Genomic DNA, 15187 nt, shown 5'->3' with positions numbered 1-15187 from the left:
GCTGCAGCCATTAGCCATTTGGTTTAATGGGCAATCTGTACCACAGGCCACTGACCCCTGGCACTGGGTAGGAGGAGCAGGCCAACTTATTAACAAAGAGTGAAAAGCTCCGAGCTTACCCTATTGCACAAGGCCACACTTAATTAGACTGTTTGTTTAGCAGACTCTAATGGGAAGGATAGCGAGTGGGGGAAGAGGTTCACTGCTCTCCTTGAAACTGCAGGCAGAAAGACATCTGGCCAAGGATGAGATTGAGGACACAAGATATTAGCGGAACATGGCCTCACTACATTTGGAGCTATCTCATTTTCTCAGGACAGATGGTAATGATGGGGAGCAACAATGGACAATATTCATAAATGGTAAATTGAGTCATTACAATTCCACTAATATAATAATAGCCTAAAACAAAAGTACACAAATGCTTTATCTCAAAGGCCAAAACACATTGATTACATTGATTAAGCTTGTGTGGGAAGAAAAATACAGCAAGGAAGAGATGGAGAGACAGACAGCGATTGAGTTTATGTGCATTAAGCCAGTAAGTAACAACAGTGCGGTACATGAGGGATACAACCCCTGTATGAAATCATACCTAATTAGAGCAATCCTTCAGAAAAATTACATCTCTCTTTTTCATCCATCCCTACACCCTTTCAGCCCCTCTCCCTTGATCCCTCTCTCTGCGCAGAAGGCTAATTAAAGAAGAGAAATTGGATATGGGCCTGTGCGCACTCTAATTCAAGGAGAGGAAGGAGGAAGGAGAGAGGGAGGAGGGGAAGGTGGGGAGAAGTCGGACCCGGGACAAGGGCACTGGATCAGAACGGTGAGGCCTTGTCATTTCTCAAAGTATTATAGGGATGGCAAGGTTAGCAGCGAGGGCAGACTGGATGAGACGGTTGAGGTGTGACGCCTCAGAACAGAATCCAAAATCCACCGCACTCTGCTCCTTTTAATCCACTGCTGATTTATACTGAAACTGGCTTCTCCTCTTATACCACTTCATCAATTTCTAAAATTGCTGTAGGACCAGCGTGTAAATGTTTATCTACTCAATCATCCTCTGTCCATCCCAGTCCAACACCATGGGTCAGAGGTCAAAGCAGCTGGCGGCTGGTCTAAGAGGACCACTTGACAAATCCATTAGATCAATAACTCATTGAAAATGTTCTCCTCCATCAACACCAACTCTCTAATGGATGTCTGAGTTTGAATAAATTGATTAAAGTATTGCTATTATAGTAAGCAGTCTAAGTGCCCTCACCCTGAAGTACAGCATTACACAAAATTAACGAGGGTAATTCATGTTTATTGCAACTTGAGCCTAAATTCCATACACTAATAACCTTTGTTCTTAACAGTGTAATAACCAAGATCTGGAAACGTGGCAGCATTGTTAAAAAGAAGTCAGAAAGGGCAAGAAACATAACTAGACTTATTTAGAAGAGCAAACAAAGCCAAACTAAAATCATTACCCAAACTCTCTGTTCAAAAACATCCATCAAAGTTTTCAGAGTTATTTCCTGTTTCAACTTCAACTTTCATAACTGAGGTCTAATAAGGGATTGTTACCAGTACTTCAGGTGCACTCACTTTTGTTGTTACCCCCAAGTAAATTGGTGTAGATAACCTGGCTAAACTGCTGGCTTGTCTAATTGTCTGAAAACTTGTGTTTCTCATAGAGCTACGTTATAATAAGTTGTAACGAGCAAAAATATATCCTTTAAGATACTGATGTTAATGCATTTTGAGAATTTTAGACACTGTACCAGTTTACACAAACACGTCTCTCTGTCTCCTCTCCTCTTCTGTCCACTTTGTCTTTATTCCTCTCTCTGTGAGTCTAAAATCCACAGGCTCAGCCCAGGTGCAGCTGCTGAGCTGCAGCGGATCAGGGACTTGATGATGGATGACAGGGCTGTGTGTGCGTGTGTGTGTGTGTGTATGTGTGTGTTCAAGAGGATTCTCCATGCATTATATTGAGTGACACACTCCCTGCTGTGAGGAAGCAGGGGATGATGATGGACAAGGGAAAGAGGTTAACAGCTTGCATTCTCTCCAAGACACACACACACACACACATAAAACTGCACACACGACCCCCACTGTGCCGCTGTAAGTGAGAGGGTTAACACACTATTACCATATTACTTAACTACAGAGGCCAGAAACACATTTGGCACTGACACCAAATGCGCCAAATGGACGCTGTCTCCAGCAGGCGACGTAACACACGCCAGAAAAACAACAAAGGGTGTATTTGTCTGTGTAAAGCTAACACTCCACACCCCCACCGTCTCCCCCATCATCCCACCCACTAAGGTGCTGGCTCCCCTTCATTTGCATGTGCACACACACAAACATAAACACAGACACGGACCACAACACGTACACACGCATAGATTGGAATCCTGTGGTATAGCAGGAGTGCCCCACTGGAAAGGGGTAATTATTTATTATTGAATGAGCATGCGACTGTGTGACCTGATCAGAAGAAAGGGTGAGTTTGTGTGTGCTGTGGTGGTTTTGAGGAAAGGGTTAACCACAACAGCTCCTAGGCTTAACAAAACAAAATAGATCACTCAACAAGAAAAGAGAGACAGCTGTAAATTTTGTGATAAACTGATGATGGCTAATTTGATTACAAGCAAGAAATCTGTCATATATTCTCTTCTAATACCAGTAATACTTTTCTTAGAAGAGGCGTCTGTTTTTATGTCATTTCAGTGTCCTTTAAGGTAGAAAATCCTATTAAATCCTCTTTTAGTGAGAGACATCTACTGTATGCACATTTCTCCACATCTGTTACCCCCCTTCCTACTCACATGTCCATCATGAAGGCAACAAATAGACACTATCAACCCTCCTACAGTGGACTGTCTACCCACATGTGATGAGAGACATGGGCGTTGAGATAAATAAATGGCTTGTTTTTGGAGTGAAATCCAGCTGTGTGCCCGTCTCCATGTGGGCCTGTCAGTTTCATGGTGAGCACGGCAGTTCCCTCTTTGTTTGTGTCTAGCCGTATGTGGATGGTTGGAAGCCACCCTGGCATCCTCAGCACCATCCCAAATCTTTGGATGTCCAGCATGCTGAGCTTAGCCAGGCCTGCCTCTTGAAGAGGACACACATGCAACGCTCACAAACTGGGTTGCCCCTGTGCCTATTCCTGATGTGAATAGGGGATAAACCGTGCTGCTCTCTCTAGCTTCCTCCTCTGAAAAAAAAATTCCTGCTTCTGGATGTTGTGTACTGGACAATGCGGTGGCCCAGTAGCATCATTTGTACGGCTGCTTATCTCAGATATGACAATACAGCCAGATGTCCTGGGCGATTTGAGAAAACATCTGATGAATTTCATCCACTGTGAATAGCCAGACACGGAGGGGAACGTAATTATATAGCGTGAGTCACTGTGCAGCAGGCAGCAAGGAGGAAAATGTAATTCTCTCAACAATTTACATGAAGATGAGACAAAAATGTCTATTATACCATTTAAAATGCAGATCGCCCCTTGTAATTGATAGTGTCACAGCCCTGTAGCTGACAGCATAGCTAACAATGAAACTGCAACCTCCTGACAAATGGAAATCAGTGCAAATATTACCAATCAACTCAGCTATTATCCTGTACATGCCTCACCTAAAATGCAGTTGACAACCTGGGATCCAGCATGCCCCAGAGTAAAGTATGGAGACAAGCGATTTTGCTGCTTCTCCATTTTGAGGATGCAGTGAAGACTTTGTCCATTTTTCAACACTTATTTTACTTTTTAAACTATTACATTACCACCAGTACTTAACAGTTATCCAGCTCTGTATCAAATAACATGAAACATTTAAAATATTTTAAAATCTTCTCTAATAAGCGTATTATTAAGTAGTCATCGCCACAGGTAAATCAAGCTCTGTGTGTGTCAGCAAACAGTGCTACAGTCTTTTTGGACCAACAATTACTAAAGTTTAAGTGGCACAGCACACAGTCAGGGTGGTGTCAACGCCCAGGGCACTGAGTAAATTAATGATGCTTAAGTAAACTATGGATTAATATTAGATAGCCCAATGTGTCACTGGGCATATATGCATGTCTGAATGAGTGTCCTACCTGCAGCCATGCTAATGAGGAGCTAACCTGCTTCAGCAGACAGAGGACAGATGGGAAACACACTTGGCACTACACTGACGCTCTCACACACATTATTGCCCTTGAGCAGAGAGAGGCTCTGATTAGGCTTCACTTAACTTAGTTAGCCTGGAGCAAACACCAGCCAGCCAAGCGCAGGAAAGAGAGAGGGGCAGCACAACAACAACAGCAGTCTGAACAATCCAAACTTGCTGAAGAGCTTTTCATGCACAGTATCGTAATGGCTAATGGGTTTGGTCCCCTGAAGCTGGAGAAGAGGCCTAAAAACAGACATTTGTTTAAAGCCAAGGATGCAGAAAATGTGACCTCTTTCAGAGAAGTGTTTGATCAATGTCGACACGCTCTCACAGAAATTTGGAGTTTTCCATGAAATCCAAACTAGTGTCGATTCATCATTCAATAGAAGATCAATCGGCTACTACTGTAATTTGCTAATCAAAAGAGTTTCAGTCGTTTTTCAAGCAAAACCATCAAACATTTTCTGTGTCCAGATTCTCAGATACAGTGATTTTCTGCTTTTCTCTGTTTAATATCACAATGAAAGGAATATCTTTTCGTTTGGTTTTTGGACTGTTTGATGTTATCGTGGGCTTTAGAAAATTTCAATGTAATTTTTGCTTATGTAATAAGAAAAATCACTGTTTTCTGACAATGGTTTTTCTAAAATAGTTTGCATGAAGGTTAGGGTGTGAGTTTAGTTATGGTTTTGCTTACATCACTAGTAAAATCCTGTAAGAAAATAAAGAAACAAGGAAGCAAAACACACCCTGGTCAAGTCCTGGGGTCCACTCTTTTGTTTTCATACATATAAGAACATGATGTTTATTTTTGCGTAGAGGAGCACATCTATTTGCACCATTTTGTCTCCATCATTAGTCAAACAAAAGAATGAACAGCAAAGAATGCTGCCTCACTGTTCTGCTCCTGAGCTGAATATTTCCTGTAATTTATCCAGGTGAGCCAGGTGCTGTCCCACAAATATACACCACAGAGTAAACAGACCCATGGGAAACACTGAACTTGCAATATACTTCTCTTTCCTATAAACCAAAGGATTTGTAGACTATGTAAATATTCCAAAAACATTGCATCAATGAAACATTTATCTGTAGATGCTTTTCACTGACAAGTTTCACAGTGGATTATGTCAAATCCAGGTTAACATTACAGGGAAAAAAAGAGAATTCGCACTTCATCTTGACAGCGTTTGAAATCCAGTCAGAAACAACTTTGGTGATTTATTTTGCTGCAGATAACCTAGGTTACTCCGAAATCTAGGAAATTCTGAACAGCTCTGTCTCTACAGCTTCGTTTACTGCGGCTTACAGCAGAAACGCTTTTGATGAACCAATAACTCCGTTTTGTAATGATTAAATTTCAAAATAAGCACATTCCCATGTGGAAATACTGCATTAATATGTATTTCTAAGGTCTAATATGAGATTTTAAAAAAAAATCCCAAAGTGTTTAAGGTCACTATGAACTTAAATTTGAAAATGAAGTCCCTGTATGAATATTGTGGGGCTTGTTAGGATGCCTTGGTGAAAGGAGCAGCCTTGTAAGCGCTCTTACCGTCCACAGCCATAGTCGGTCTCAGCGTGTATCTCTCCGTGGTGTCAACAGGATTCTCCCATTTTTCTGCCAGACGAATAAAATCTACTGTGAGCGTGTGAGGATAAAAGAGCGCTTCTTGCCCTCTTTCGCTTACTATGTGAGCATGGAGACAGCTCTAAACTGGAGTCGTACTGAGAGAAAAGAAACCCAGATCACACTCTCCCTCGCGGTCGGTTCACGGCCATTTGTTGTCCGGGACGCCGGGACCAGTCCGATATGAAGCGGCTCCTTCTGAATCTCCGCCCCCCTCTCCGTACCTGACCGCCGGGAGACAAAAGGTCATTACGCCCCGACACCAGCTGTTACTGGATACAGACAAGATACTGCTCTCTCTCTTTCTCTCCCCCTCTCTCTCTCTCTCATGCACAAACAAACACACTCACACGCCCCTTATTAATATAATGGCAACCATAGGCTACAATAGAGGCTATCAATACTTATTTTTATACACATAGCCTAGAGGAGTATAGCATTTGGCATACCTCCCAATTTGATTACTTTAATGAATGATACTAAAACTGAGGAAATGCCACAAACATAACGTCAGATTAAAGTTGCTAGAATAGAATAGAATACAATGTACTTTGCCCTATTATACAGGGAGGATTGAATTGTGGGGTCAAGTGTAATGGTAAATACATTTATTACTGCAGTCACTTTGAGTTGAAACTATAGCCAGTGATTTGACAGAGCCACACAAATAATACAAAGACAGTTTCTCATGGGTATCATTATAGTAATTGTGTCTGCCCCTCCAGTCCACGTTTTTCCACTTTCAAAACCAAACCAGAACATTTGTGACTTGAGGGGAAATTACAGTATTTGTGAACCTGGGTGTAATTGTTGTTATATTTTTGATCTGATAAAATTTTAGTCACCACGTCCACATCCACAGGCTGCAAAATCTCCACAATGCAGAACAATGTTAGTCAGGGCAAGGAGCGCAATCTTCAGTTTAACAGAAATCTTCTAAAACACTTTGTCTTTCAGGGAAAGTAAATGGAGGAAGTATTCTTCTGGGAATATGTGTAAGGGCTCCCTTTATTGAAAACTGAGCAATACTATGCAAACAAGCTAAAATGAACCTGCATGAATTCATGAATATCACACATAAGTCAGCCTGTAAGTTGGCAGTATGGATCAGCTATGCCATGAGACTTTCTGTTTACTCAAAGACACAAAGACGATTTCTGTTATTTATTTATTTGAAAGCTGCAAACGGCTTGCACTTCACCCCAAATTTTCCCAGTTCTCTACAGTAGAGGTGGTGAGTAAAATATTGATGAATAGTCATAACTGATTTTAAAAAATGACAGTAAGATCCAGGCTGTCACATAATGGAATGCAGTATTGCACTTCCATAAAGATGGGGCTCAAATATAAGTGTAAATCCAATTTAAAAAGAAGAATGATGAAAACCAACGCAGCAGAGGCTGAGATATCCTGACTTTTAGTCCCTAGTATGACTCAAGACACACATTTGTGAAAATTATGTGGATTGCCCCTTTAAGGTGATGGGCTTCAGTGAAACACTAGAAAAGTTGAGAGCATGTGTGGGCTACCATCTATGCAAACACGCAGTCTTTGCACAAACTCTGAAGCAGGCACGAGGAGGAGTTCCACTGGATGCTTACAGAAAAGCCTAAAAACAGCCGTCCCCTGGTAGACACCCACGTCCATCACTGTTTGCCTGTCAAACAGCCGAGCTTCACTTCAAAGTAGAGAATTTGGGAAGCAGGTTGTGAGCACATCTTTGTCAATGTAATCTCATAACATACACAGCTAATTGATTTTGCTGGCATTCAGATACATGCAGGCTGCTCAGAGCAGGTGTTTATTGTAGAACACTGAGGAGATATGTCCCTGAAACACTTCAAGACAGTCCATCAGTCTGTGTTGGAAGATGAGAGCCTTCCTCGAAGCCCAGGTGCAGGATCATCAAAGAGTGAAAAACGGGGAACAAAGGAGAAGCCGGTTCATCAGGGCTTCACCAGAACCCATGCTGACTGGAACTAAAAGCACTACTCACTCACCCTGACCCACACATACACACTCATACACTTTTATACATGTGCAGAGACAGGCATTTGCATGCACTCTCTCTGAGAGACAGAGCTTAATTTAGAAGTGTACTACTGTGTCTGTAAGGACTTTTTTCCTGTAAAAAAAAAAAAAAGTATCTTTAATTCAAAGGATAGTCAGTGCAGTGAATATTGAAAAGACTGGAACCTGCAGAGATCAAGGGGTAGGACTTGCTGAGTTCCGACCCTTCAGGTGGGTGTCAGGTGGCGGAAACACAGCAGCTAAAACATGAGCAACTGTTTGGGGAAAGAAATGTTTGTGCAGCGTTTGGTGGCACAGCATTGGAACTCAGGGGAATTGAAAATGTTATTGTTTGAGTTCATTCTTTCCTACGTAGATGGGAGTTTCCACTGAGAGTTTGGTTAAAGCATCATTTCTGGGTGATAAGCAGTTGTGAAAGTGGGGAGTAGTGGGGACTCAAGAGAGTGTTGGTTTTTCCATACAGTCTATGCTTTACATCATGTCACTAACAGATGATCTTATTAAGATTTTATTGCCTGTGTTATACCATCACACATGGCCCGTCTGGCTCGTGCCAAGAGACCTTTGTTGTTTTTACTGTGACAGTGCAACTCACATGCATTGTATAAATACACATGAACACACAGACATTTTGGAAAACAGCTGTAACGAAAACACTGCAGACAACCAGATTGTGGCTCATAATATGAAGAAAAAGGAGCATCTTGAGCTTTTGCTAGAGTGCTCTCCAACGAAAGAAAGAGACAGAGAGAGAGAGAGAGCTCTTCCTCAACAGACATAGAGAAGCCATTGATACTTGAGTGTGGAATCAGCCCTGCCAAAGCTGGTGTCATGGTGAATGGCTGTCCCTGAGCTGGCAGCGAGAAACACTGGTGCCAAATAGAACAGAAAAATGGAAAGAGAAGAGCAGCTGAGGAAAGACCAGAACAACCTTGGGTGCATCTAAATGCTTATAAACAGAAAAGATTCAAAGGGGCTGGATTTCAGTAGAACATAAGAGTTCTCTTCTGCCCGTACTTAATCTGATCTGAAAGGGAGGGCTCTTTCAGGTGGAAGTGAAAGCAATCTAATGAATTCCCACAGGAAGCTATTTACTCCACTGAGATGAGTGCAGATGATAGAGAGGAATCCACTTTATAGTGTTAAGTTCTGGCCCTGAGCTGTTTTCCTTATCAGAGACCTGGGGGAGTTTTCTGTAATTCTAAGTGCATATCGTAGAGAGCCCTCCTTTGAAGGCTGTGTCCCCTCTCTGGATTTATTCAGGATGTGGAGCAAAAGATGACAGAACCCATTTGAGAGATATATTCCCTTTGCCACTCCCTGATCATCACCTCTTGTCTCCTGCTCTGCACCCTGTATCTGTGAGTGTGTATGTGTGTGCGCGCGTATGTTTGTGTGCTTAATGTATTTGTAGTCGTGTGTGTGTGTGTGCATGTGAATATCTGCACATATGTGCAGGGATGAAGGGATGGGAAGTGATTCTCATTCCTCTCACTTTCCCATGGTGACCTCACTCTTATGCAAATGACCACAGTGTAACAGACAGTGTCTGAGGCTGAGCTGTGCAAACATGAATTCTCTCTCTCTCTCACACACACACACACACCACACACACACACACACACACACACACACAGTATCCTGGTTGTTTCAAGCACATCTCCTATATCTATTTATCTCACTGGCAATCTATCTGTATGCTTCGTGCGTGTGTTTAGGTGTGCATGTGTGAGTGAGAGGGTCAATCATAGGAACGCTGTATCTGTACAGACAGGGACAAACTGAAGGGGAAACCCTGACATGTTTCTCAGCAACTTGTCGTAGGACTAAAAGCAGGGCATTCTCCTGGCATGGTTTGGGTCCACTTGCCTCCTCAGAGAGAAGGGTCACTGCAAATCAATACAAAAGTGTTCTGAATGATCGCCTTTATCGTGTGATGAAACATTTCTGTCCCTCTTTCAGGACTTTTTTTTATGGTGAGTCATATGCTATGGCCTCTGCAGTCACCCACTGAACAGCTATGAGAGATTTTGGACAATGGCTCTCCATTACCATCATGAAACCATCAAATGAAGGAATATAGCCTCCAGCAGAGTTCAAGAGACTCTGAGAATCTGTCAGGGCGCATTGACAAAATTCTAAATCCAGACTCTAACCCTAACCCTGTCAGTTTGGATGTCCTCTAGTTGTAAGCTGGACTGGATGAATAGTTCAGGCTTTAAAGCCAGACAGTAATAACTTTCCATGCTGACTGAGAAAAACATGATCACTGTTGCCCTGTTGGGAAAGAGGTAATACTGATTTTTGTATTCATCAGCACCTTGGAGGAAGCTGTTACTGCTTTGCTCAGAGTCGACACTAGCCCAAGCTAAAAATGAAAACTCTCTATAAAAAAACTCATCCAATCAAAACAGCAAACCCAGCGAGTAAAAGAGAAAAGAAGACAAGATCACTCACTATCTTATCTCAGATGTTATCTTTGAAAGTCAGTGCCGCTCATCCTAGTGGTCAGTCTAGTCTTCCCCAGGAGATGGTTCCTTATGCACGTGATTGTGATAATATGAGTGATTTATCTTTCTGTTTCCAAGAATTTTCACTTGATAAAGTTTGAGTTTCTGTTGATCTCTTCTGGGTCAATTACACTATACTTAACTGTTTTTCTTTTATTCTTATAATGTCAAATTTACAAAAAAATTCAAACAGGACACATCAAAACAATAACAAATGAATATTACATATTGCTGTGAGTGTATTTTTTGGTATCCAAAAGGACCCCCAAATACACAAGCACTATCATTTCAATAAATTTCAACATATCTCATGAGTGCAGCTTTATAGCCAAAAGGCAAAACATAAGTAATTTCCATTTCTGTACCACAACTAGTTCCAAATGTGCTTAAGAGTTAAGTGTATTTAAAGAAACTATACCTGAATAAACTATGTTTAACTGGAACATCACCTTATTTTTTGTCCTTTCTGCTGTTGTCCACAGCCACAGAGCAATCCATTAAAAATAATGCCCTCCAGCATTATTGTATTATGAATTATCTTCCTCACAATCTGTGTTATTGTCTTCACAAGGGAACAATTCTGTTAATGCAGTGAACTGAAAATGTGAACAAAGATCAAAAATTCATAGTGTCCTGGCTGAGTTAAGACAATACAAACAGATTTTCTGGCATGAAATGACAGATAAAGAGGACAGTGATATTCATGGCATCTTTATATATAAAAAGACCTCTTTGTGTTGGGTCCTCAGGGAGGATTCTGATTGGAAAGAATCCAAGTTTATTCAAGCTTCATACTTCTGAGTAAGACAGGATGCTCAGTCTCTCTCTCCCTCTCTCTCTCTCTCTCTCTCTCTCTCTCTCTCTCTCTCTCTGTGTCACTCCCTCGCTACTTCGTTTGAAAACCCACTCATCTCTTCTCTCTCATCCTGTCTCTTCCACTCCATGCATCTGTGTTTTGCCCTCCATACCTGTCGAAACTGAGGGAGTGTAGCAGTCTCTTCTCCTCTCCTCTCCTCTCCTCTTCTCTCCTCTCAGGAAAGGCAGGGTCAGAGAAAACTGAATGCATTGTGGTCTGATCTATTGTGTCAAAATAACCCAGCTAAATACCAGTCTCAGTCAAACAACGGGTCAGGATAACAGCTTCAGTCAATAACCTCATTTATCTGCTCAGCCGTCGGAGAAACAAATCAACTCTATATTGGATCATGTTAGCTGTCAGGCTTTTTACGTGAAAACTGAGAAAACCAGCGTGAGTGTCATTCACTGGCTCCCCTTTCTTCTCCCACAATGAGTAAAACCGAATGCTAACGAGAAGAAATGTAGCATGACAGCAGGGGGATGCTGTGACATCCAGTGAAAAGTAAAGCACATGCTATAACTAGAGAAGACAGTACATCAACAATTCCTCATTGCTCAGAGTTTGATGTTATTGTATGTGCTTCTGTAAGTCTCTGCTGTACAAGTCTTCTCTCAAGGTGACCCTATTACTGCTTAAGGAGAGAAGTGGAAGGGGTCTTTTTCTTTACACGGCAATTAGCCTAATGAAGCATTTCCAATGTGATTGACCCACAATGCACATATGTCACGTTTGTCAATGCATTAGTATTCACAACGCAAAATCCACCATCTTTTTCTCCTTTGTACAATGTCTCAGATCCTGTGCTAGACTAATTACCGGACTGTCCTTATTCAAAGCTTTGTTGTCGCACTAAGCTCAGTGGATCAATGAAAGTCCATTTGAGCATCTGTTGCCCAAAACGACTCCGGTCAGCCATTCCTAAAGGAAGGCCCTAAGAGCAGTTTCTATTGTCCTTTCACAAGGACACTTTACTTTGTTTCAGAATGATACGCAGTCAGTAATTAGTGCTAAATAAATCATTAATCCTCCAAGGACTTTCGTATATGTATGAAGTCAGGCTTTCTGCACCTAGACTGCTTTCAACTAAGAGATGCTAATTGAGTTTAACATGTGTGTGTAATGGTGAAAAATGATGTGATCTGTGTCCTATTTTGTGTTTTTTTTTTCTTCTTCACCCACATTGTATTGTTGAAAATAATGAGCTAAAATTAACTCACAATGCAGCCCAGGCAATATGAATGATGTGTCTGTGTTTCTTTGTCTGTGTAGGTGCGGGTTTGTAGGTGAAAGTATATCAATAAACCTAGTCATCTTGACACATCTCCTCCTGTGCCTCTTTCTTGTAAACTGTGTCTTTCTCTCAATCAGGGGACCATAAATAGAACATGATGTTATTTGCTGGGAAATTTCATCTTTTAATTCTTGGTATCTTCATATGAACCACTGCATCCATGCAGCTCCAGCTACATTCTATATAATTTTCATCACATATCTTTTAGGACAGAATGTCCAGTGGTCCTCCCCTCCGTCCTGTGTCATATGCACTGAATAAACAGATTAAATGGAATCATGCATCCATGCAAACTAGTGCACACATGATTGGATAAACATGCAGAAACATGCAGATTACTGTACGCTTGCACGGAAAAACACACACTGTTGTAAAAACAGTAACACACTACAGTTTGGCTTGTTTATAACATTTCAATTCACCAATCATACATTTTCTCGCACATCAATTTATCACCATGTTATAAATTAAAGTATTATTCGCAAAATGAGGGATATTATTTTGTGAATCCCCCTCTTCCAAAATGCAGTTCTATCCAAATGAAGTGATTAGTCTTTGTTAAAAAAAAAATACACTGGGCTATTTAATTATTGTCTTTCAGCTTTGCTCACATTGAAAATTCACACTAATGGTTTACTCTAACCCAAGGAAATTTTTTTTTTGCCATCAGCATAATAAAAATCTACAACTCGACGGTCAATCACCATTCAAATGTTATTTCAATGCAAATAAAATATAGCACATTCTATAAATAACTCAGTGCCAGTGTCAACAATGATACCAGTCATGACACCAAGTTGTCTATAATATATGCAGATAAACAAGTTTCTTCATTCTAGACACTGTTTCAAGCTCACAGCTGCATTTACAGGAGGCATTGCCAAATGTTTTATGGCAGCACATCAAAGGGAATGATTATAGTACTAGCTTGGGTGAGACCACAGTTACTAAGTCTGCCTTCACGACCCCCAAGCAGATATCAGCAATCTTCTGCTGCCACTGCCACCGCAGCTGAAGTAATGCACTTTTGCTTAAATGTGTGTAGTGCAGGTTGAATGTGTTTATGGTTATGGAAACACACTTTTGTTATACAAATACATGTTGTCACTTTATGTGAAATTCCTATTTTAGTCATTTGGGTGCCGCATTGTGGTTACTACTCATGCATTAGTCACAGCAGAGATAAATGCATCCGTTCTTGTGTGAATTAAGCAGACTGACGACGATGTGTGCTTGGACCAGGCTTTTGAGAATTTTCTCATTCTTAATATTGGCCAGTATTATTCATGATTTATTTATTACTAAAGAGACTGACCTGGATCACTCATCCGTGGGTCAATGCTATGATGAGTAGGCAGACAACCAATCTGTTTTTTTTAACTGCCTTTCCCTTATTGCAAAAAACATGTAATGTGAATTTAAGCTGCGCATTATATGTGATCATAAAAATCACTGAACTAAAATGAAATGATCACTGAAATAATCATAGGAAAATAAAAGAAGCAGTGGAATAGCTGGATGAAATCAAGGCTTGAGTTGCACTTCATGTTTAAATTGGTCGTTGGCTGTACGAGCTATATATCTTCTAATGTGTCTCGCAGTCCATTTTCATCATAACATCTTCTCCCAGGAGTGAAGTAATGTCTGCCCTCCAGGCAATGTAAATGAAGAAAAATGTAAAGGTCTGGGCTGAGGCTCAGAGTATGGATGGGTGAAGTTAAACGTGATTGAAGCTAATTGATGTATGGCCTCACTTCATCTCACGGGATGAAACCCAGAAATGTCATGTTAGAATGTAATTATGTTTTATTGCAGTCTCCGGTCTCATGTTTGAATACAGACTCTCCAATATGAATATTTTTCACTCATAATGTAAGATAATTAACAGCTGTAACACACAAACACATGTCTGTGAGAACTAGAATGAAATCACTTAAAATGTAGGGCTCAGTTTATTCTACGCATGAAAGAAGAAAATGGCCTGAATTCCATTTCAGTATTTTATACTTATACTATATAGTATTTTTAAATACTCTCACGGAGAGCTAGAATATACTTCAGTTAAGGTACAATACAGAGGTTTTACTTTGGAGTACATCCAGATTCTTTCAAATGTAGGAGCACTGGAAAAGCCCTGAGATCATTAAGAATGGGACGGTTCATTTAAGTTGGGCAACATGCAACCTTCAGGGCATGCAAGTTTCTCTGTTTCTGAGAGTATTATACATCAACATATGATGTTGCTTCATGCAACATGCTTCAAAAATATGAAGACTGACATTAACGCACTGGGGAAAAAAAAACCCCAAGGCCCATTATGATGACTAATTTGTGAGTCCTACATGCCTGCTTTAAATTTGATGAAGCACAATATTTCAATGAGCCTGTCATTTGTCAGCATGTGGCGCCCTCCTGTGGCTTCCGTGGAAGACCGTTATCACCATGAAACATGATAAATATTTTGAAGAAATTGTTTCGATCACACAGTCACCCGAGGACAGGTGGGAAATTACCATGCTAAAGGATTCACGCCAACAGCTTTGAACAAAACAGACAGCATACATTTAGAGAAAAAGCAAATAAACAGTATTGAGCCTGTACTGTAGGGGGCGCTGTTACGAACACCGACGGATATTTCTGGAAGGAAGGAGCCGCTTTTTGCTGGTAACGGAAGTGCGACTGTTTTTTATCCGGCTTTGAGCCTCC

The 15187-nt window shown here is 41.0% G+C and overlaps 1 protein-coding gene across 1 annotated transcript in view; it reads right to left on the bottom strand.

Annotated features, from left to right (window-relative positions):
* samd10b (sterile alpha motif domain containing 10b) overlaps window positions 1-5832 on the bottom strand; it is a 48469-nt gene extending 42637 nt beyond the window's left edge. The window contains exon 1 of the mRNA XM_041055976.1: window positions 5716-5832. Within this exon, the coding sequence (XP_040911910.1) occupies window positions 5716-5728 (13 nt within the window). The 5' untranslated portion in view covers window positions 5729-5832. The remainder of the gene's footprint in view (window positions 1-5715) is intronic.
* Between the last annotated feature and the right edge of the window lie 9355 nt (window positions 5833-15187).

The sequence above is a fragment of the Toxotes jaculatrix genome, chromosome 2 (assembly GCF_017976425.1).
Source record: "Toxotes jaculatrix isolate fToxJac2 chromosome 2, fToxJac2.pri, whole genome shotgun sequence".
NCBI lineage: Eukaryota > Metazoa > Chordata > Actinopteri > Toxotidae > Toxotes > Toxotes jaculatrix.
This window is presented reverse-complemented; position numbering and strand designations above follow the sequence as displayed.